Below are 24058 nucleotides of genomic sequence, written 5' to 3' on the forward strand. Positions count from 1 at the left end.
GTGGGTGTTAGTGTGAGTGTGTGTGTATGTTAGTGTGGGTGTTAGTGTCAGTGAGTATATGTGTTAGCGTGTGTGTTTGTTTTAGCGTGAGTGTTAGAGTGAGTGTGTGTGTGAGTGTGTGTGTGTGTTAGTGTGAGTGGGTGTGGGTGTTAGTGTGAGCATTACAGTGAGTGTGGGTGTTAGTGTGGGTGTTAGTGTGTGTGTTAGTGTCAGTGTGTGTGTGTTAGTGTGAGTGTGTGTGCTAGTGTGAGTGTGTGTGTGTGTTAGTGTGGTTGTTAGTGTGAGTGTGTGTGTTAGTGTGTGTGTTTGTATTAGCGTGAGTGTTAGAATGTGTGTGTGTGTGTGTTAGTGTGTGTGAATGAGTGTGTGTGTTATTGTGAGTGTTGGTGTGTTAGTATGCTAGTGTGAGTGTGTGTGTGTGTTAGTGTTAGTGTGTGTTAGCGTGAGTGTGAGTGTGGGTGTGTTAGTGTGTGTGAGTGAGTGTCTGTGTGTTAGTGTGAGTGTGTGTGTCAGTGTGAGTGTTCGTGTTAGTGTGAGTATTAGAGTGAGTGTGAGTGAGTGAGTGTGTTAGTGTGAGTGAGTGTGGGTGGTAATGTGGGTGTTAGTGAGTGTGTGTGTGTGTGTTAGTATGAGTGTGTGAGTGAGTGTGTGTTAGTGTGAGTGACTGTGTGTTAGTGTGAGTGAGTGTGTGTGTTAGTGATGGTGTTTGAGTGTGTATGTGCTAGTGTGAGTGAGTGTGTGTGTGCTGGTGTGAGTGAGTGTGTGTGTTAGTGTGAGTGAGTGTGGGTGTTAATGTGGGTGTTAGTGTGAGTGAGTGTGTGTGTGTTAGTATGAGTGTGTGAGTGAGTGTGTGTGTTAGTGTGAGTGACTGTGTGTTAGTGTGAGTGAGTGTGTGTGTTAGTGATGGTGTTTGAGTGTGTGTGTGCTAGTGTGAGTGAGTGTGTGTGTGTTAGTGTGAGTGAGTGTGTGTGTTAGTGTGGGTGGTAGTGTGAGTGAGTGAGTGTGTTAGTGTGAGTGAGTGTGTGTGTTAATGTGGGGGTTAGTGTGAGTGTGTGTGTTAGTGTGTGTTTTAGTGTGAGAGAGTGTGGGTGTTAGTGTGAGTGTGTGTGTATGTTAGTGTGGGTGTTAGTGTCAGTGAGTATATGTGTTAGCGTGTGTGTTTGTTTTAGCGTGAGTGTTAGAGTGAGTGTGTGTGTGAGTGTGTGTGTGTGTTAGTGTGAGTGGGTGTGGGTGTTAGTGTGAGCATTACAGTGAGTGTGGGTGTTAGTGTGGGTGTTAGTGTGTGTGTTAGTGTGAGTGTGTGTGTGTTAGTGTGAGTGTGTGTGCTAGTGTGAGTGTGTGTGTGTGTTAGTGTGGTTGTTAGTGTGAGTGTGTGTGTTAGTGTGTGTGTTTGTATTAGCGTGAGTGTTAGAATGTGTGTGTGTGTGTGTTAGTGTGTGTGAATGAGTGTGTGTGTTATTGTGAGTGTTGGTGTGTTAGTATGCTAGTGTGAGTGTGTGTGTGTGTTAGTGTTAGTGTGTGTTAGCGTGAGTGTGAGTGTGGGTGTGTTAGTGTGTGTGAGTGAGTGTCTGTGTGTTAGTGTGAGTGTGTGTGTCAGTGTGAGTGTTCGTGTTAGTGTGAGTATTAGAGTGAGTGTGAGTGAGTGAGTGTGTTAGTGTGAGTGAGTGTGGGTGGTAATGTGGGTGTTAGTGAGTGAGTGTGTGTGTGTTAGTATGAGTGTGTGAGTGAGTGTGTGTTAGTGTGAGTGACTGTGTGTTAGTGTGAGTGAGTGTGTGTGTTAGTGATGGTGTTTGAGTGTGTATGTGCTAGTGTGAGTGAGTGTGTGTGTGCTGGTGTGAGTGAGTGTGTGTGTTAGTGTGAGTGAGTGTGGGTGTTAATGTGGGTGTTAGTGTGAGTGAGTGTGTGTGTGTTAGTATGAGTGTGTGAGTGAGTGTGTGTGTTAGTGTGAGTGACTGTGTGTTAGTGTGAGTGAGTGTGTGTGTTAGTGATGGTGTTTGAGTGTGTGTGTGCTAGTGTGAGTGAGTGTGTGTGTGTTAGTGTGAGTGAGTGTGTGTGTTAGTGTGGGTGGTAGTGTGAGTGAGTGAGTGTGTTAGTGTGAGTGAGTGTGTGTGTTAATGTGGGGGTTAGTGTGAGTGTGTGTGTTAGTGTGTGTTTTAGTGTGAGAGAGTGTGGGTGTTAGTGTGAGTGTGTGTGTATGTTAGTGTGGGTGTTAGTGTCAGTGAGTATATGTGTTAGCGTGTGTGTTTGTTTTAGCGTGAGTGTTAGAGTGAGTGTGTGTGTGAGTGTGTGTGTGTGTTAGTGTGAGTGGGTGTGGGTGTTAGTGTGAGCATTACAGTGAGTGTGGGTGTTAGTGTGGGTGTTAGTGTGTGTGTTAGTGTGAGTGTGTGTGTGTTAGTGTGAGTGTGTGTGCTAGTGTGAGTGTGTGTGTGTGTTAGTGTGGTTGTTAGTGTGAGTGTGTGTGTTAGTGTGTGTGTTTGTATTAGCGTGAGTGTTAGAATGTGTGTGTGTGTGTGTTAGTGTGTGTGAATGAGTGTGTGTGTTATTGTGAGTGTTGGTGTGTTAGTATGCTAGTGTGAGTGTGTGTGTGTGTTAGTGTTAGTGTGTGTTAGCGTGAGTGTGAGTGTGGGTGTGTTAGTGTGTGTGAGTGAGTGTCTGTGTGTTAGTGTGAGTGTTAGGGTGAGTGTGTGTCAGTGTGAGTGTGAGTATTAGAGTGAGTGTGAGTGAGTGAGTGTGTTAGTGTGAGTGAGTGTGGGTGGTAATGTGGGTGTTAGTGAGTGAGTGTGTGTGTGTTAGTATGAGTGAGTGAGTGAGTGTGTGTTAGTGTGAGTGACTGTGTGTTAGTGTGAGTGAGTGTGTGTGTTAGTGATGGTGTTTGAGTGTGTATGTGCTAGTGTGAGTGAGTGTGTGTGTGCTGGTGTGAGTGAGTGTGTGTGTTAGTGTGAGTGAGTGTGGGTGTTAATGTGGGTGTTAGTGTGAGTGAGTGTGTGTGTGTTAGTATGAGTGTGTGAGTGAGTGTGTGTGTTAGTGTGAGTGACTGTGTGTTAGTGTGAGTGAGTGTGTGTGTTAGTGATGGTGTTTGAGTGTGTGTGTGCTAGTGTGAGTGAGTGTGTGTGTGTTAGTGTGAGTGAGTGTGTGTGTTAGTGTGGGTGGTAGTGTGAGTGAGTGAGTGTGTTAGTGTGAGTGAGTGTGTGTGTTAATGTGGGGGTTAGTGTGAGTGTGTGTGTTAGTGTGTGTTTTAGTGTGAGTGAGTGTGGGTGTTAGTGTGAGTGTGTGTGTATGTTAGTGTGGGTGTTAGTGTCAGTGAGTATGTGTGTTAGTGTGTGTGTTTGTTTTAGCATGAGTGTTAGAGTGAGTGTGTGTGTGAGTGTGTGTGTGTGTTAGTGTGAGTGGATGTGGGTGTTAGTGTGAGCATTACAGTGAGTGTGGGTGTTAATGTGGGTGTTAGTGTGTGTGTTAGTGTGAGTGAGTGTGTGTGTGTGTGTGTTAGTGTGAGTGTGTGAGTGTGTGTGTTAGTGTGAGTGACTGTGTGTTAGTGTGAGTGAGTGAGTGTGTTAATGTGGGTGTTAGTGTGAGTGTGTGTGTGCTAGTATGAGTGTGTGAGTGAGTGTGTGTGTTAGTGTGAGTGACTGTGTGTTAGTGAGAGTGAGTGTGTGTGTTAGTGATGGTGTTTGAGTGTGTGTGTGCTAGTGTGAGTGAGTGTGTGTGTGTTAGTGTGAGTGAGTGTGTGTGTTAGTGTGAGTGAGTGTGGGTGTTAATGTGGGTGTTAGTGTGAGTGAGTGTGTGTGTTAGTATGAGTGTGTGAGTGAGTTTGTGTGTTAGTGTGCGTGAGTGTGTGTGTTAGTGATGGTGTTTGAGTGTGTGTGTGCTAGTGTGTGAGTGTGTGTGTGTTAGTGTGAATGTGTGTGTCTGTTAGTGTGGGTGGTAGTGTGAGTGAGTGAGTGTGTTAGTGTGAGTGAGTGTGTGTGTTAATGTGGGGGTTAGTGTGAGTGTGTGTGTTAGTGTGAGAGAGTGTGGGTGTTAGTGTGAGTGTGTGTGTATGTTAGTGTGGGTGTTAGTGGCAGTGAGTATGTGTGTTAGTGTGTGTGTTTGTATTCGCGTGAGTGTTAGAGTGAGTGTGTGTGTGAGTGTGTGTGTGTGTTAGTGTGAGTGAGTGTGTGTGTTAGTGTGGGTGTTAGTGTGAGTGAGTGTGTGTGTTAGTGTGGGTGTTAGTGTGAGTGAGTGAGTTAGTGTGGGTGTTAGTGTGAGTGAGTGTGGGTGTTAGTGTGGGTGTTAGTGCGAGTGAGTGAGTTAGTGTGGGTGTTAGTATGAGTGAGTGTGGGTGTTAGCGTGGGTGTTAGTGTGAGTGAGTGTGGGTGTTAGTGTGGGTGTTAGTGCGAGTGAGTGTGTGTGTTAGTGTGGGTGTTAGTGTGAGTGAGTGTGGGTGTTAGTGTGGGTGTTAGTGCGAGTGAGTGTGTGTGTTAGTGTGGGTGTTAGTGTGAGTGAGGGTATGTGTTTTAGTGTGAGTGAGTGTGGGTGTTAGTGTGATGAGTGTGAGTGTATGTTAGTGTGAGTGTGTGTGTTAGTGTGAATGAGTGTGTGTGTTAGTGTAGGTGTTAGCATGAGTGTGGGTGTTAGTGTGTGTGTGTTAGTGTGGGTGTTAGTGTGAGTGAGTGTGTGTGTGTTAGTGTGAGTGAGTGTGGGTGTTAGTGTGAGTGTTAGTGTGAGTGAGTGTGTATGTTAGTGTGAGTGAGTGAGTGTGGGTGTTAGTTTGAGTGAGGGTGTGTGTTCGTGTGAGTGAGTGTGGGTGTTAGTGTGAGTGAGTGTGTATGTTAGTGTGATGAGTGTGGGTGTTAGTGTGATGAGTGTGGGTGTTAGTGTGAGTGAGTGTGTCAATGTGGGTGTTAGTGTGGGTGTTAGTGTGTGTGAGTGTGTGTTGGTGTGTGTGTTAGTGTGGGTGCTAGTGTGATTGTGTGTGTTAGTGAGAGTGTTAGTGTGAGTGTGTGTGTGTTTGTTAGTGTGTTAGTGTGAGTGAGTGTGTGCATTATTGTGTGTTAGTGCGAGTCCGTGAGTGTGTGTTAGCATGTGTGTTAGTGTGAGTGCGTGAGCGTGTGTGTTAGTGTGAGTATGTGAGTGAGTGTGTGTGTTAGTTTGAGTGTGTGTGTTAGTGTGAGTGTGTGAGTTAATGTGAGTGAGTGTGTGTGTGAGTGTGAGTGTGTGTGTTAGTGTGAGTGAGTGTGTGTTAGTGTGGGTGTTAATGTGAGTGAGTGTGTGTGTTAGTGTGGGTGTTAGTGTGAGTGTGTGTGTTAGTGTGGGTGACAGAGTGTGTTAGTATGACTGAGTGTGAGTGTTAGTGTGGGTGAGTGTGTGTGTGTTAGTGTGAGTGTGTGTGTGTTAGTGCATGTTAGCGTGAGTGAGTGAGTGTGTGTTAGTGTGGGTGAGTGAGTGTGCGTGTGTTAGTGTGAGTGAGTGTGTGTGAGTGTGTATGTGTTAATGTGAGTGAGTGTATGTTAGTGTGAGTGAGTGAGTGTGTGTGTGTTAGTGTGAGTGAGTGTGTGTGTTAGTGTGGGTGTTAGTGTGAGTGAGTGTGTGTGTTAGTGTGAGTGTGTGTTAGTGTGGGTGTGAGTGAGTGTGTGTTAGTGTGGGTTTGAGTGTGTGTTAGTGTGAGTGTGGGTGCTAGTGTGTGTGTGTTAGTGTGAGTGAGTGGCTGTTAGTGTGAGTGAGTGTGTGTGTGTTAGTGTGAGTGAGTGTGTGGGTGTTAGTGTGAGTGAGTGTGTGTGTTAGTGTGAGTGAGTGTGTGTTAGTTTGGGTGTTAGTGTGAGTGAGTGTGGGTGTTAGTGTGAGTGAGTGTGGGTGTTAGTGTGAGTGAGTGTGTGTTAGTGTGAGTGTGTGTGTGTTAGTGTGAGTGAGTGTGTGTTAGTGTGAGTGAGTGTGTGTGTTAGTGTGAGTGAGTGTGTGTTAGTTTGGGTGTTAGTGTGAGTGAGTGTGGGTGTTAGTGTGAGTGAGTGTGGGTGTTAGTGTGAGTGTGTGTGTTAGTGTGAGTGTGTGTGTGTTAGTGTGAGTGAGTGTGTGTTAGTGTGAGTGTGTGTGTGTTACTGTGAGTGAGTGTGTGTGTGTGTGTGTTAGTGTGAGTGTGTGAGTGTGTGTGTTAGTGTGAGTGACTGTGTGTTAGTGTGAGTGAGTGAGTGTGTTAATGTGGGTGTTAGTGTGAGTGAGTGTGTGTGTGCTAGTATGAGTGTGTGAGTGAGTGTGTGTGTTAGTGTGAGTGACTGTGTGTTAGTGAGAGTGAGTGTGTGTGTTAGTGATGGTGTTTGAGTGTGTGTGTGCTAGTGTGAGTGAGTGTGTGTGTGTTAGTGTGAGTGAGTGTTGGTGTTAGTGTGAGTGTGTGTGTATGTTAGTGTGGGTGTTAGTGTCAGTGAGTATGTGTGTTAGTGTGTGTGTTTGTATTCGCGTGAGTGTTAGAGTGAGTGTGTGTGTGTGTGTGTGTGTGTTAGTGTGAGTGGGTGTGGGTGTTAGTGTGAGCATTACAGTGAGTGTGGGTGTTAATGTGGGTGTTAGTGTGTGTGTTAGTGTGAGTGAGTGTGTGTGTGTGTTAGTGTGAGTGTGTGAGTGTGTGTGTTAGTGTGAGTGAATGTGTGTTAGTGTGAGTGAGTGTGTGTGTTAGTGTGAGTGAGTGTGGGTGTTAATGTGGGTGTTAGTGTGAGTGAGTGTGTGTGTGCTAGTATGAGTGTGTGAGTGAGTGTGTGTGTTAGTGATGGTGTTTGAGTGTTTGTGTGCTAGTGTGAGTGAATGTGTGTGTGTTAGTGTGAGTGAGTGTGGGTGTTAGTGTGAGTGAGTGTGGGTGTTAATGTGGGTGTTAGTGTGAGTGAGTGTGTGTGTGTTAGTATGAGTGTGTGAGTGAGTGTGTGTGTTAGTGTGAGTGACTGTGTGTTAGTGTGAGTGAGTGTGTGTGTTAGTGATGGTGTTTGAGTGTGTGTGTGCTAGTGTGAGTGAGTGTGTGTGTGTTAGTGTGAGTGAGTGTGTGTTAGTGTGAGTGAGTGTGTGTGTTAGTGTGGGTGTTAGTGTGAGTGAGTGTGTGTGTTAGTGTGGGTGTTAGTGTGAGTGAGTGAGTTAGTGTGGGTGTTAGTGTGAGTGAGTGTGGGTGTTAGTGTGGGTGTTAGTGCGAGTGAGTGAGTTAGTGTGGGTGTTAGTATGAGTGAGTGTGGGTGTTAGCGTGGGTGTTAGTGTGAGTGAGTGTGGGTGTTAGTGTGGGTGTTAGTGCGAGTGAGTGTGTGTGTTAGTGTGGGTGTTAGTGTGAGTGAGTGTGGGTGTTAGTGTGGGTGTTAGTGCGAGTGAGTGTGTGTGTTAGTGTGGGTGTTAGTGTGAGTGAGGGTATGTGTTTTAGTGTGAGTGAGTGTGGGTGTTAGTGTGATGAGTGTGAGTGTATGTTAGTGTGAGTGTGTGTGTTAGTGTGAATGAGTGTGTGTGTTAGTGTAGGTGTTAGCATGAGTGTGGGTGTTAGTGTGTGTGTGTTAGTGTGGGTGTTAGTGTGAGTGAGTGTGTGTGTGTTAGTGTGAGTGAGTGTGGGTGTTAGTGTGAGTGTTAGTGTGAGTGAGTGTGTATGTTAGTGTGAGTGAGTGAGTGTGGGTGTTAGTTTGAGTGAGGGTGTGTGTTCGTGTGAGTGAGTGTGGGTGTTAGTGTGAGTGAGTGTGTATGTTAGTGTGATGAGTGTGGGTGTTAGTGTGATGAGTGTGGGTGTTAGTGTGAGTGAGTGTGTCAATGTGGGTGTTAGTGTGGGTGTTAGTGTGTGTGAGTGTGTGTTGGTGTGTGTGTTAGTGTGGGTGCTAGTGTGATTGTGTGTGTTAGTGAGAGTGTTAGTGTGAGTGTGTGTGTGTTTGTTAGTGTGTTAGTGTGAGTGAGTGTGTGCATTATTGTGTGTTAGTGCGAGTCCGTGAGTGTGTGTTAGCATGTGTGTTAGTGTGAGTGCGTGAGCGTGTGTGTTAGTGTGAGTATGTGAGTGAGTGTGTGTGTTAGTTTGAGTGTGTGTGTTAGTGTGAGTGTGTGAGTTAATGTGAGTGAGTGTGTGTGTGAGTGTGAGTGTGTGTGTTAGTGTGAGTGAGTGTGTGTTAGTGTGGGTGTTAATGTGAGTGAGTGTGTGTGTTAGTGTGGGTGTTAGTGTGAGTGTGTGTGTTAGTGTGGGTGACAGAGTGTGTTAGTATGACTGAGTGTGAGTGTTAGTGTGGGTGAGTGTGTGTGTGTTAGTGTGAGTGTGTGTGTGTTAGTGCATGTTAGCGTGAGTGAGTGAGTGTGTGTTAGTGTGGGTGAGTGAGTGTGCGTGTGTTAGTGTGAGTGAGTGTGTGTGAGTGTGTATGTGTTAATGTGAGTGAGTGTATGTTAGTGTGAGTGAGTGAGTGTGTGTGTGTTAGTGTGAGTGAGTGTGTGTGTTAGTGTGGGTGTTAGTGTGAGTGAGTGTGTGTGTTAGTGTGAGTGTGTGTTAGTGTGGGTGTGAGTGAGTGTGTGTTAGTGTGGGTTTGAGTGTGTGTTAGTGTGAGTGTGGGTGCTAGTGTGTGTGTGTTAGTGTGAGTGAGTGGCTGTTAGTGTGAGTGAGTGTGTGTGTGTTAGTGTGAGTGAGTGTGTGGGTGTTAGTGTGAGTGAGTGTGTGTGTTAGTGTGAGTGAGTGTGTGTTAGTTTGGGTGTTAGTGTGAGTGAGTGTGGGTGTTAGTGTGAGTGAGTGTGGGTGTTAGTGTGAGTGAGTGTGTGTTAGTGTGAGTGTGTGTGTGTTAGTGTGAGTGAGTGTGTGTTAGTGTGAGTGAGTGTGTGTGTTAGTGTGAGTGAGTGTGTGTTAGTTTGGGTGTTAGTGTGAGTGAGTGTGGGTGTTAGTGTGAGTGAGTGTGGGTGTTAGTGTGAGTGAGTGTGGGTGTTAGTGTGAGTGTGTGTGTTAGTGTGAGTGTGTGTGTGTTAGTGTGAGTGAGTGTGTGTTAGTGTGAGTGTGTGTGTGTTACTGTGAGTGAGTGTGTGTTAGTGTGAGTGAGTGTGTGTGTTAGTGTGAGTGTGTCTGACGTACCCTGCAGTCAGACAGACACAGCTGCCTGCCAGTAGAACAGGACACGGATCGACATCATCTCCGAAATCCATTTTAGGAAAAGCAAGTGAAGTGGAGCCTGGGATTTTGCCTCAGCAAAACATTGAGATGACCCTTTGTCAGTTGGTATTTGGAAAGCGGACTTTAACCACGAGAGAGTGGGAGAGAGCTGGAAGCATTACTATAGCAAGGATCATTTCCCAGGAGCTGCACACTCACTTGGTCCTGTCGTTCTGAATCCAAGAAGTTCCTCAGGGTAAGAAATGCCGTTGTTAACATATGCTGGGGTGAGAGTGGACTTAATCCAACCCTCAGCTTCATATTGCTGAGAAATCGATATTGTTATCACTGTAAAATGATAAGGATTGGCAGCAGCGATCCCGAAAGAGAGAGGGAGGCTGGAGAACAGGGTCCGTGAGGTGGGGAATACTCCTGTGTTTAAGGAGCTGTTTGAGATGAAAGGGGAGATTATTCCTTCACTCTGTGCCAGTCTCCTGCCAGAGCAGGGTTGGGGTTCGATGTTTCCCTTTGGTGTGTATTCCCCATCAAAAGCAGCAATCCAGCAGCCCTGAGAGCCCCTCTCCCAGCTCCCTGTGCCCATACCTAATTCCCAGAGAGGGCTCACTCACTAATGTCTCCAACCTACTGTCTCTCGGTCCCCTACACATCCACACTCAGTACCTGAACAGGGGATGATCCAGCACCATGCAGGTCTCACTGCGAGAATCACTCCTGACCCGCTGGCGGTCAGATGGCAAATCCAAAACATTTTCATTCATATAGCGCCTACCATGACAACAGAGGGCTAGTGCTGAGGGAGTGCTGCACTGTCAGAGAGTCAGTGCTGAGGGAGTGCCGCACTGTCAGAGGGTCAGTACTGAGGGAGTGCCGCACTGTCAGAGGGTCAGCACTGAGGGAGTGCCGCACTGTCAGAGGGTCAGCACTGAGGGAGTGCCGCACTGTCAGAGGGTCAGTGATGAGGGAGTGTCGCACTGTCAGAGGGTCAGTGATGAGGGAGTGTCGCACTGTCAGAGGGTCAGTGATGAGGGAGTGGGCACTGTGGGAGGGTCAGTGCTGAGGGAGTGGGCACTGTGGGAGGGTCAGTGCTGAGGGAGTGCCGCACTATCGGAGAGTCAGTGCTGAGGGAGTGGGCACTGTGGGAGGGTCAGTGCTGAGGGAGTGCCGCACTATCGGAGGGTCAGTACTGAGGGAATGGGCACTGTGGGAGGGTCAATGCTGAGGGAGTGGGCACTGTCGGAGGGTCAGTACTGAGGGAGTGCCGCACTGTCGGAGGGTCAGTGCTGAGGGAGTGCCGCACTGTCGGAGGGTCAGTACTGAGGGAGTGCCGCACTGTCGGAGGGTCAGTACTGAGGGAGTGCTGCACTGTCAGAGGGTCTGTACTGTGGGAGTGCTGCACTGTCAGAGGGTCAGTACTGAGGAAGTGGGCACTGTCGGAGGGTCAGTATTGAGGGAGTGCCGCACTGTCGGAAGGTCAGTACTGAGGGAGTGCCACACTTTCAGAGAGTCAGTATTGAGGGAGTGGGCACTGTCAGAGGGTCAGTACTGAGGGAGTGCCGCACTGTCGGAGGGTCAGTACTGAGGGAGTGGGCACTGTCGGAGGGTCAGTACTGAGGGAGTGCCGCACTGTCGGAGGGTCAGTACTGAGGGAGTGGGCACTGTGGGAAGGTCAGTGCTGAGGGAGTGCCGCACTGTCGGAGGGTCAGTGCTGAGGGAGTGCCGCACTGTCGGAGGGTCAGTACTGAGGGAGTGCTGCACTGTCAGAGGGTCAGTACTGAGGGAGTGGGCACTGTCGGAGGGTCAGTACTGAGGGAGTGCCGCACGGTCGGAGGGTCAGTGTTGAGGGAGTGCCGCACTGTCAGAGGGTCAGTACTGAGTAAGTGGGCACTGTCAGAGGGTCAGTACTGAGTGAGTGCCGCATTGTCGGAGCGTCAGTACTGAGGGAGTGCCGCACTGTCGGAGGGTCAGTACTGAGGGAGTGGGCACTGTCGGAGGGTCAGTACTGAGGGAGTGCCGCACTGTCGGAGGGTCAGTACTGAGGGAGTGCTGCACTGTCAGAGGGTCAGTACTGAGGGAGTGGGCACTGTCGGAGGGTCAGTACTGAGGGAGTGCCACACGGTCGGAGGGTCAGTGTTGAGGGAGTGCCGCACTGTCAGAGGGTCAGTACTGAGTAAGTGGGCACTGTCAGAGGGTCAGTACTGAGTGAGTGCCGCATTGTCGGTGGGTCAGTACTGAGGGAGTGCCGCACTGTCGGAGGGTCAGTACTGAGGGAGTGGGCACTGTCGGAGGGTCAGTACTGAGGGAGTGCCGCACTGTTGGAGGGTCAGTACTGAGGGAGAGCTGCACTGTCGGAGGGTCAGTGCTGAGGGAGTGCTGCACTGTCAGAGGGTCAGTACTGAGGGAGTGGGCACTGTCAGAGGGTCAGTACTGAGGGAGTGGGCACTGTCGGAGGGTCAGTACTGAGGGAGTGCCGCACTGTCCGAGGGTCAGTACTGAGGGAGTGCTGCACTGTCAGAGGGTCAGTACTGAGAGGGTGCTGCACTGTCAGGGGGTCAGTACTGAGGGAGTGGGCACTGTCTGAGGGTCAGTACTGAGGGAGTGGGCACTGTCGTTGGGTCAGTACTGAGGGAGTGCCGCACTGTCGGAGGGTCAGTACTGAGGGAGTGCCACACTGTCAGAGGGTCAGTGTTGAGGGAGTGCTGCACTGTCAGAGGGTCAGTGCTGAGGGAGTGCTGCACTGTCAGAGGGTCAGTACTGAGGGAGTGGGCACTGTCAGAGGGTCAGTACTGAGGGAGTGGGCACTGTCGGAGGGTCAGTACTGAGGGAGTGCCGCACTGTCGGAGGGTCAGTATTGAGGGAGTGCCGCACTGTCTGAGGGTCAGTACTGAGGGAGTGCTGCACTGTCAGAGGGTCAGTACTGAGGGAGTGCCACACTGTCAGAGGGTCAGTGTTGAGGGAGTGCTGCACTGTCAGAGGGTCAGTGCTGAGGGAGTGCTGCACTGTCAGAGGGTCAGTACTGAGGGAGTGCTGCACTGTCAGGGGGTCAGTACTGAGGGAGTGGGCACTGTCGGAGGGTCAGTACTGAGGGAGTGGGCACTGTTGGAGGGTCAGTACTGAGGGAGTGCCGCACTGTCTGAGGGTCAGTACTGAGGGAGTGCTGCACTGTCAGAGGGTCAGTACTGAGGGAGTGGGCACTGTCGTTGGGTCAGTACTGAGGGAGTGCCGCACTGTCAGAGGGTCAGTACTCTGGGAGTGGGCACTGTCGGAGGGTCAGTATTGAGGGAGTGCCGCACTGTCGGAAGGTCAGTACTGAGGGAGTGCCGCACTGTTGGAAGGTCAGTGCTGAGGGAGTGCCGCACTGTCGGAGGGTCAGTGCTGAGGGAGTGCCGCACTGTTTGAGGGTCAGTGCTGAGGGAGTGGGCACTGTCGGAGGGTCAGTACTGAGGGAGTGCCGCACTGTCAGGGGGTCAGTACTGAGGGAGTGGGCACTGTCGGAGGGTCAGTACTGAGGGAGTGCTGCACTGTCAGGGGGTCAGTACTGAGGGAGTGGGCACTGTCGGAGGGTCAGTACTGAGGGAGTGGGCACTGTTGGAGGGTCAGTACTGAGGGAGTGCCGCACTGTCTGAGGGTCAGTACTGAGGGAGTGCTGCACTGTCAGAGGGTCAGTACTGAGGGAGTGGGCACTGTCGGAGGGTCAGTACTGAGGGAGTGCCGCACTGTCAGGGGGTCAGTACTCTGGGAGTGGGCACTGTCGGAGGGTCAGTATTGAGGGAGTGCCGCACTGTCGGAAGGTCAGTGCTGAGGGAGTGCCGCACTGTCGGAGGGTCAGTGTTGAGGGAGTGCCGCACTGTCAGAGGGTCAGTACTGAGGAAGTGGGCACTGTCAGAGGGTCAGTACTGAGGGTGTGCTGCACTGTCGGAGGGTCAGTGTTGAGGGAGTGCCGCACTGTTGGAGGGTCAGTGCTGAGGGAGTGGGCACTGTCGGAGGGTCAGTACTGAGGGAGTGCCGCACTGTCGGAGGGTCAGTACTGAGGGAGGGGGCACTGTCGGAGGGTCAGTGCTGAGGGAGTGGGCACTGTCGGAGGGTCAGTACTGAGGGAGTGCTGAGGGAGTGGGCACTGTCGGAGGGTCAGTACTGAGGGAGTAAGGAGGGAGTGGGCACTGTCGGAGGGTCAGTACTGAGGGAGTGCTGAGGGAGTGTGCACTGGCGGAGGGTTAGTGCTGTCTTGATGTCTGTCATGTATGGGAGCTGCATAATGAAAGCTCCCTGATTGACCTCCGGCCTCACTGTCACCCTCCAGTGACTCTCTGTGTTGAGTTTGCACATTCTCCTCGTGTCTGTGTGCGTTTCCTCTGGGGGTTCTGCATGTGCAGTGGGTATCGCCGGGTTACAGGGATAGGACAGAGGGCTGGACACTCCTCTTCGGGTCAGTGTGAACTTGCTGGGCCGAATGGCCTGTATTTACACAGTAGGGATTCTGAATGACATTACTGATCGTGCCAATGCATGAACAAGGTGGTGTTCTGGCAGAGGGCTGTGTCTGGGATGATGCTGTGCCTGTTTCCATCCACGGCCCCTTTCCCAGCAATGATGCAGGGGGGTCTGTCTGTCTGGCGGTATGTGCTCCCACAGAGCAGGCGCCACAGTAAGGAAACGCGGCCACTGGGAATGGTGCTTGGACTGAAGGGGCAGTCCCAGTGCTCCTCGTTCTGTTCATTGTCAATGGATCAGATCTCTGATACCACAGTGAAATCTCAGGGACCAAAGGAGGACATTCAGCCCATCAAACTCATTCCCTCATTGAATTAAACGTGGCTGCTCTGTACGTCAACACAACGGACTGATGTAATAATCCCGAGGGCCAGGCAAATGTTCTGAGTCCCTTGGTTTAAATCCCCACCATGACAACTAGTGGAACCAGAACTAAATGCACAGAATCTCAAACTGAAAGCAGGCGTTGGTGATGGTGTCTAAGAGAACGGTCATCGTTTGATGCACAAACCCCACAATCTGGGTCACTGATGTCCTTTTGGGAAGGAGAGCCGCCATCTTTCCCCGGTCTGGCCGACATGTGACTCCAGTCCCATAGCCATGTGGTTGACTCGGAGCTGCCTCCTCTGAGAAAGACAAGTAAGCCACTCAGCTACTGGGGGGACACGGTGGCTCAGTGGTTAGTATGGCTGCCTCACAGTGCCTGGGACCCGGGTTCGATTCCACCCTCAGCGACTATCTGGGTGGAGTTTGTACATTCTCCCCTTGTCTGGGTGGGTTTCCTCTGGGTGTTCTGGTTTCCTCCCACAGTCCAAAGGTGTGCTGGTTAGGGTGGATTGTCCATGCTAAAATGCCCATAGTATTCAGGGATGTGTAGGTTAGGGTGGATTGGCAATGCTAAATTACCCATAGTGCCCAGGGATGTGCAGGTTAGGGTGGATTGGCCATGCTAAATGACCCATAGTGTCCAGGGATGTGCAGGTTAGGGTGGATTGGCCATGCTAAATGACCCATAGTGTCCAGGGATGTGCAGGTTAGGGTGGATTGGCCATTCTAAATGACCCATAGTGTTCAGGGATGTGTAGGTTAGGGTGGATTGGCCATGCTAAATTACCCATAGTGCTCAGGGATGTGCAGGTTAGGGTGGATTGGCCATGCTAAATTACCCATAGTGCCCAGGGATGTGCAGGTTAGGGTGGATTGGCCATACTAAATTACCCATAGTGCTCAGGGATGCCAAGGTTAGGTGCATTAATCAGGGGTAAATACACGGTAGGGGAATGGGTCTGAGTAGGTTACTCTTCGGAGGGTCAGTGTGGAGTTGTTGGGCTGAAGGGTCTGTTTCCACACTGTAGGGATTCTATCTAAAGTTCAAGGGCATCTCGGGACAGGTCATTAATGCCAGTCTTGCCAGGGATGTGCCCATACCATAAAAGAAAAGGCAATTTAAAAAAAAAACTTCATCTAACAAAAAGCCATTGATCTAAATTTTTGAATTTCTAATGAACACCTGGAGAGTAGCAGCAGGAGGGTTGATCTCTCTCCACAGATGCTGCCAGACCAGACCTGCTGAGTTTCTCCAGCACTGTCCCTGTTTTTATTCCGAATCTCCAGCCTCTGCAGTATCTCTCGCCGTCATTGTCATAAATCACCCCCCAACCTTTGGGTGAACAAGTGCACCCCTGAACAGATGGACTCTTTAGTTTTCAATAAACCATCATTCTGGGAGCCCTCACCAGTGAAAGCAGCATCCCCCTGTCAAATCTTCAACGTCCCAATGAGATCGGGCGGCCACACCTACAGTCACATGGTAGCAGCCTGTTCCCTCGCTGAGGTATAGTTGATAAAATCCCATTTAATCTCATCAGTCACAGCACACGGTGCTCTGAGAGACGTGAGGGCGCGTTTCCTCTCTGACTGACCCTCCCAAAGATTGGTCAGCTGGCTATATACCTGTCTGACAACTCACACACACACACACACAGACCCAACTCACACCCACAGACACACCCACAGACACACAAACAAATTTACAAACACACAGACATACACACACTCACACACACCCCACTCACACCCACACACACACTCACAGACACACACAAATATACAAACACACAGGCATACACACACACAGACATACACACACACACTCACACACACACACAGACACACACCCCACTCACACCCACTCACACCCACACACACCCCACTCACACCCACACACACACTCACAGACACACAAACAAATATACAAACACACAGGCATACACACACACCATACACACACACAGACATACACACACACACTCACACACACACACAGACACACACCCCACTCACACCCACACACACAGACATACACACACAGACAGCCCCCCCCCCCCCCCCCCACACACACACAGACAGACACACACTCTCAGCTGTGGACTGTACCTGTTCCCCTTCATCATGGCTACATGACACACCAAGTAAAGTGATGATTGTTTATTATTCAGAGAGGGAGGGGCGTGCTGCTGAACCATGAACAGAAATGTTTGCTGCAGAACAAACCCTGCATTCCTGATGAGGGGCTTATACCCGAAACGGTGACTCTCCTGCTCCTCAGATGCTGCCAGACCTGCTGTGCGTTTCCAGCACCACGCTCTTTGACTCCACCTTCTCCTTAAACAGGGGCACCCGAACTCTGGTTCTGACTGAAGGAACGTTAGCCCCATCTTTCCCCTCACCCCATGGATATTTCCAGGAACATTCTGCTTCACTCCACACTGCCGGAACAGCCATTCTCACTTCCGGGTAGAGCAAGCGAGGTAGTTGCGATTAACGGTCTGCGCTGGGGATAGGGGTGAGCTGTGGGGCTTGGTGCTGGGACAGACACTGTATCCTGCTTCTGACTTCTACAGGGAGTGGGAAACAATTAGATTAGATTACTTCCAGTGTGGAAACAGGCCCTTCGGCCCAACAAGTCCACACCGCCCCGCTGAAGTGCAACCCACCCATACCCCTACATCTACCCCTTACCTAACACTACGGGCAATTTAGCATGGCCAATTCACCTGACCTGCACATCTTTGGACTGTGGGAGGAAACCGGAGCACCCGGAGGAAACCCACGCAGACACGGGGAGAATGTGCAAACTCCACACAGTCAGTCGCCTGACACGGGAATTGAACCCAGGTCTCTGATGCTGTGAGGCAGCAGTGCTAACCACTGTGCCACCATGCCGCCCAAATTCTGAACTTCCTGCTTCTGTGTGGCCTTATCTTCTTGCAAAGAGGTCCTGTGAGGCGTGACAAAAATACAAGTTTTTAAAAAATATTCATTGCTGTATGGGCCGCTGTTTATTGTCCACCCCTAATTGACCAGAGGGCTGTTAAATGTCAGCCATATTGCTGTCAATCTGGAGTCAGATGTAGGCCAGACCAGGTGACGATGGCAAGTTCCCTCCTGGAAGGACATGAGTGACCCAGATGCGTTTTTTTTTCCCCGACAATCGTTTCACCAGAATTTTAATTCCAGATTCTTGTCACAGAATTCAAATTCCACCATCTGCCGTGGGGGGGATTCGAGCCCAGGTCCCCAGATCATTCAGGATTAATAGCAGTAAAACCACGAGGCCAAGGCGTATCCCACCAGAGAGAGAGAGAGAGAAAGGGGAACGGATGAGCTTTTAGGACAGTATTCAAAATGTGAGGGGGTTGGGGTTGGCTTGGTGCAGAATGAGGCAGCAGGGAGCAACGTAGGTCACCTTCTTGCAGTTGAATCCAATCTCAAAGTGTGTCTGTTCTCCCCCCCCCCCCCCCCCCGTTGGCTCCCACCCACCCTCGCTCCCCTACAGATGGTGGGCCAGTCTCTGCTCGTCCTTTGCCTCACCGGGTCCCTCACCATCCTGCCTGCCTTTAGCAGAGACACGAAAAACACCACCTCAGGATCAGCAGCAGAGCAGCGGGACAGGTGCCCACTCAGGTGTGTCTGCACCACGGAAGCAACAGTGGACTGCAGTGGGGTGGACCTCAGCACCTTCCCGAGGAACCTATCAGCAGATACCCAGCACCTGGCCCTGCAGGTAGGCAAACCCCTCAGGGAGGTATCAGGGATGCTGCTTGAAACAGGAACCATGCACCACACTGTACCTCCATAACACTACACCGCACTGTACCTCCATAACCCTGCACCATACTGTACCCCCATAACCCTACACCACACTGTACCTCCATATCCCTACACCACACTGTACCCCCATAACCCTACACCACACTGTACCCCCATAACCCTACACCACACTGTACCTCCATAACCCTTCACCACACCGTACCTCCATAACACTACACCACACTGTACCTCCATAACCCTGCACCACACTGTACCTCCATAACCCTACACCACACTGTACCTCCATAACCCTGCACCACACTGTACCTCCATAACCCTACACCACAATGTACCTCCATAACCCTACACCACACTGTACCTCCATAACCCTACACCACACTGTACCTCCATAACCCTGCACCACACCGTACCTCCATAACCCTACACCACACTGTACCTCCATAACCCTGCACCACACCGTACCTCCAAAACCCTTCATCACACTGTACCTCCATAACACTACACCACACCGTACCTCCATAATCCTACACCACACTGTACCTCCATAACCCTTCACCACACCGTACCTCCATAACACTACACCACACTGTACCTCCATAACCCTGCACCACACTGTACCTCCATAACCCTACACCACACTGTACCTCCATAACCCTGCACCACACTGTACCTCCATAACCCTACACCACACTGTACCTCCATAACCCTGCACCACACTGTACCTCCATAACCCTACACCACAATGTACCTCCATAACCCTACACCACACTGTACCTCCATAACCCTACACCACACTGTACCTCCATAACCCTGCACCACACCGTACCTCCATAACCCTACACCACACTGTACCTCCATAACCCTGCACCACACCGTACCTCCAAAACCCTTCATCACACTATACCTCCAAAAAACTTCATCACACTATACCTCCAAAACCCTTCATCACACTATACCTCCATAACCCTACACCACACTGTACCTCCAAAACCCTGCACCACACTATACCTCCATAACCCTTCATCACACTGTACCTCCATAACACTACACCACACTGTGCCTCCATAACCCTTCACCATACTGTACCTCCATAACCCTTCACCACACTGTACCTCCATAACCCTTCACCACACTGTACCTCCAAAACCCACACCACACTATACCTCCATAACCCTTCATCACACTATACCTCCATAACACTACACCACACTGTGCCTCCATAACCCTTCACCATACTGTACCTCCATAACCCTTCACCACACTGTACCTCCATAACCCTACACCACACTGTACCTCCATAACCCTACACCACAATGTACCTCCATAACCCTTCATCACACTATACCTCCATAACCCTATACCACACTGTACCTCCCTAACCCTACACCACACTGTGCCTCCATAACTGTACACCATACTGTACCTCCATAACCCTACACCACACTGTGCCTCCATAACCCTACACCACACTGTACCTCCACAAGCCTGCACCACAATGTACCTCCATAACCCTACACCACACTGTACCTCCACAAGCCTGCACCACAATGTACCTCCATAACCCTACACCACAATGTACCCCCATAACCCTACACCACAATGTACCTCCATAACCCTACACCACGCTGTACCTCCATAACCCTACACCACAATATACCTCCATAACCCCACACCACACTGTACCTCCATAACCCTACACCACAATGTACCTCCATAACCCTACACCACACTGTACCTCCATAACCCTACACCACAATATACCTCCATAACCCCACACCACACTGTACCTCCATAACCCCACACCACACTGTATCTCCATAACCCCACACCACACTGTATCTCCATAACCCCACACCACAATGCACCAGCATAGCCATGCCCCACACTGTACCTCGAGGTAAAAACAATGACTGCAGATGCTGAAAATCAAATACTGGATTAGTGGTGCTGGAAGAGCACAGCAGTTCAGGCAGCATCCAACGAGCAGTGAAATCAACGTTTCGGGCAAAAGCCCTTCATCAGGAATAAAGGCAGGGGCTCACTGCCTTTATTCCTGATGAAGGGCTTTTGCCCGAAACGTCAATTTCGAAGCTACTTGGATGCTGCCTGAACTGCTGTGCTCTTCCAGCACCACTGATCCACACTGTACCTCCATAAACCTGCACCACAATGTACCTCTATAACCCTGCACCACACTGTACGTCCTAAACCCTGTACCACAATGTCCCTCCTAACCCTACACCGCACTGCACCTCCACAACCCAGCACAATGTACTTCCATAACCCTGCACCACACTGTACCTCCATAACCCTACACCACACTGTACCTCCATAACCCTACACCACACTGTACCTCCATAACCCTACACCACACTGTACCTCCATAACCCTGCACCACAATGTACCTCCACAACCCTGCACCACAATGTACCTCCACAACCCTACACCACACTGTACCTCCATAACCCTACACCACACTGTACCTCCATAACCCTACACCACACTGTACCTCCATAACCCTACAACACACTGTACCTCCATAACCCTGTACCACACTGTACCTCCATAACCCTGCACCACACGAAACCTCCACAACCCTACACCACACTGTACCTCCATAACCCTGCACCACACTGTACCTCCATAACCCTGCACCACACTGTACCTCCATAACCCTACACCACACTGTACCTCCATAACCCTACACCACACTGTACCTCCATAACCCTGCACCACACTGTACCTCCATAACCCTGCACCACACTGTACCTCCATAACCCTACACCACACTGTACCTCCATAACCCTACACCACAATGTACCTCCATAACCCTACACCACACTGTACCTCCATAACCCTGCACCACACTGTACCTCCATAACCCTACACCACACTGTACCTCCATAACCCTACACCACAATGTACCTCCATAACCCTACACCACACTGTACCTCCACAACCCTGCACCACAATGTACCTCCACAACCCTACACCACACTGTACCTCCATAACCCTGCACCACGCTGTACCTCCACAACCCTACACCACACTGTACCTCCATAACCCTGCACCACACTGTACCTCCATAACCCTACACCACACTGTACCTCCATAACCCTACACCACAATGTACCTCCATAACCCTACACCACAATGTACCTCCATAACCCTACACCACACTGTACCTCCACAACCCTGCACCACAATGTACCTCCACAACCCTACACCACACTGTACCTCCATAACCCTGCACCACACTGTACCTCCATAACCCTACACCACACTGTACCTCCATAACCCTACACCACACTGTACCTCCATAACCCTACACCACACAGTACCTCCATAACCCTGCACCACACTGTACCTCCACAACCCTACACCACACTGTACCTCCACAACCCTACACCACACTGTACCTCCACAACCCTGCACCACACTGTACCTCCACAACCCTGCACCACACTGTACCTCCATAACCCTACACCACACTGTACCTCCATAACCCTGCACCACACTGTACCTCCACAACCCTGCACCACAATGTACCTCCATAACCCTGTACCACACTGTACCTCCATAACCCTACACCACACTGTACCTCCATAACCCTACACCACACTGTACCTCCATAACCCTGCACCACAATGTACCTCCACAACCCTGCACCACAATGTACCTCCACAACCCTACACCACACTGTACCTCCATAACCCTACACCACACTGTACCTCCATAACCCTACACCACACTGTACCTCCATAACCCTACAACACACTGTACCTCCATAACCCTGTACCACACTGTACCTCCATAACCCTGCACCACACGAAACCTCCACAACCCTACACCACACTGTACCTCCATAACCCTGCACCACACTGTACCTCCATAACCCTGCACCACACTGTACCTCCATAACCCTACACCACACTGTACCTCCATAACCCTACACCACACTGTACCTCCATAACCCTGCACCACACTGTACCTCCATAACCCTGCACCACACTGTACCTCCATAACCCTACACCACAATGTACCTCCATAACCCTACACCACACTGTACCTCCATAACCCTGCACCACACTGTACCTCCATAACCCTGCACCACACTGTACCTCCATAACCCTACACCACAATGTACCTCCATAACCCTACACCACAATGTACCTCCATAACCCTACACCACACTGTACCTCCACAACCCTGCACCACAATGTACCTCCACAACCCTACACCACACTGTACCTCCATAACCCTGCACCACGCTGTACCTCCACAACCCTACACCACACTGTACCTCCATAACCCTGCACCACACTGTACCTCCATAACCCTACACCACACTGTACCTCCATAACCCTACACCACAATGTACCTCCATAACCCTACACCACAATGTACCTCCATAACCCTACACCACACTGTACCTCCACAACCCTGCACCACAATGTACCTCCACAACCCTACACCACACTGTACCTCCATAACCCTGCACCACACTGTACCTCCATAACCCTACACCACACTGTACCTCCATAACCCTACACCACACTGTACCTCCATAACCCTACACCACACAGTACCTCCATAACCCTGCACCACACTGTACCTCCACAACCCTACACCACACTGTACCTCCACAACCCTACACCACACTGTACCTCCACAACCCTGCACCACACTGTACCTCCACAACCCTGCACCACACTGTACCTCCATAACCCTACACCACACTGTACCTCCATAACCCTGCACCACACTGTACCTCCACAACCCTGCACCACAATGTACCTCCACAACCCTACACCACACTGTACCTCCACAACCCTACACCACACTGTACCTCCACAACCCTACACCACACTGTACCTCCATAACCCTGCACCACACTGTACCTCCACAACCCTGCACCACAATGTACCTCCATAACCCTGCACCACACTGTACCTCCACAACCCTACACCACAATGCACCACAATGTACACCCATAACCCTGCACCATAATGTACTACCACAACCCTGCACCACACTGTACCTCCATAACCCTGCACCACACTGTACCTCCATAACCCTGCACCACACTGTACCTCCATAACCCTACACCACACTGTACCTCCATAACCCTACACCACACTGTACCTCCATAACCCTACACCACACTGTACCTCCATAACCCTGCACCACAATGTACCTCCACAACCCTGCACCACAATGTACCTCCACAACCCTACACCACACTGTACCTCCATAACCCTACACCACACTGTACCTCCATAACCCTACACCACACTGTACCTCCATAACCCTGCACCACACTGTACCTCCATAACCCTGCACCACAATGTTCCTCCATAACCCTACAGGACTGTACATCCATAACCCTGCACCACACTGTACCTCCATAACCCTGCACCAAACTGTACCTCCATAACCCTGCACCACAATGTACCTCCATAACCCTGCACCTCCATAACCCTGCACCACACTGTACCTCCACACCCTGCACCACACTGTATCTCCATAACCCTACAACACACTGTACCTCCATAACCCTACACCAAACTGTACCTCCATACCCCTGCACCAGACTGTACCTCCATAACCCTGCACATCCATAACCCTGCACCACACTGTACCTCCACACCCTGCACCACACTGTATCTCCATAACCCTACACCACACTGTATCTCCATAACCCTACACCACACTGTATCTCCATAACCCTACAACACACTGTACCTCCATAACCCTGCACATCCATAACCCTGCCCCACACTGTACCTCCACACCCTACACCACACTGTATCTCCATAACACTACACCACACTATACCTCCTTAACCCTGCACCACACTGTACCTCCATAACCCTACACCACACTGTACCTCCAAAACCCTACACCACAATGTTCCTTCCTTACCCTTCACCACAATGTACCTCCATTACCGTGCACCACACTGTACCTCCATAACCCTACACTACACTGTATCTCGATAACCCTACACTACAATGTTCCTCCATAACCCTGCACCACACTGTACCTCCATAACTCTACACCACACTGTACCTCCATAACCCTACACCACACTGTACCTCCATAACCCTACACCACACTGTACCTCCACACCCTGCACCACACTGTATCTCCATAACCCTACAACACACTATACCTCCTTAACCCTGCCCCACACTGTACCTCCATACCCCTGCACCACAATGTACCTCCATAACCCTGCACCAAAATGTACCTCCACAACCCTACACACAACGTACCTCCATAACCCTACACCACACTGTACCTCGATTATCCTACACTACAATGTTCCTCCATAACCCTACACCACATTGTGCCTCCATACCCCTGCACCACAATGTACCTCCATAACCCTGCACC

The 24058-nt window shown here is 50.5% G+C and overlaps 1 protein-coding gene across 2 annotated transcripts in view; it reads left to right on the forward strand.

Annotated features, from left to right (window-relative positions):
• The window catches only part of LOC140467909 (podocan-like protein 1), a 259427-nt gene that overhangs the window by 204487 nt on the left and 30882 nt on the right, over positions 1-24058 (forward strand). Inside the window, exons 1-2 of one of the 2 annotated variants that reach the window (XM_072563982.1) lie at positions 9118-9293; positions 17385-17612. In XM_072563982.1, coding sequence (XP_072420083.1) covers positions 17385-17612 — 228 coding nt within the window. In that variant the 5' untranslated portion in view covers positions 9118-9293. Of the gene's footprint in view, positions 1-9117; positions 9294-17384; positions 17613-24058 lie in introns of those variants that run through there. The other variant, XM_072563983.1, reaches the window with a different exon arrangement.

Source organism: Chiloscyllium punctatum, chromosome 46 (genome assembly GCF_047496795.1).
Source record: "Chiloscyllium punctatum isolate Juve2018m chromosome 46, sChiPun1.3, whole genome shotgun sequence".
Classification (NCBI taxonomy): domain Eukaryota; kingdom Metazoa; phylum Chordata; class Chondrichthyes; order Orectolobiformes; family Hemiscylliidae; genus Chiloscyllium; species Chiloscyllium punctatum.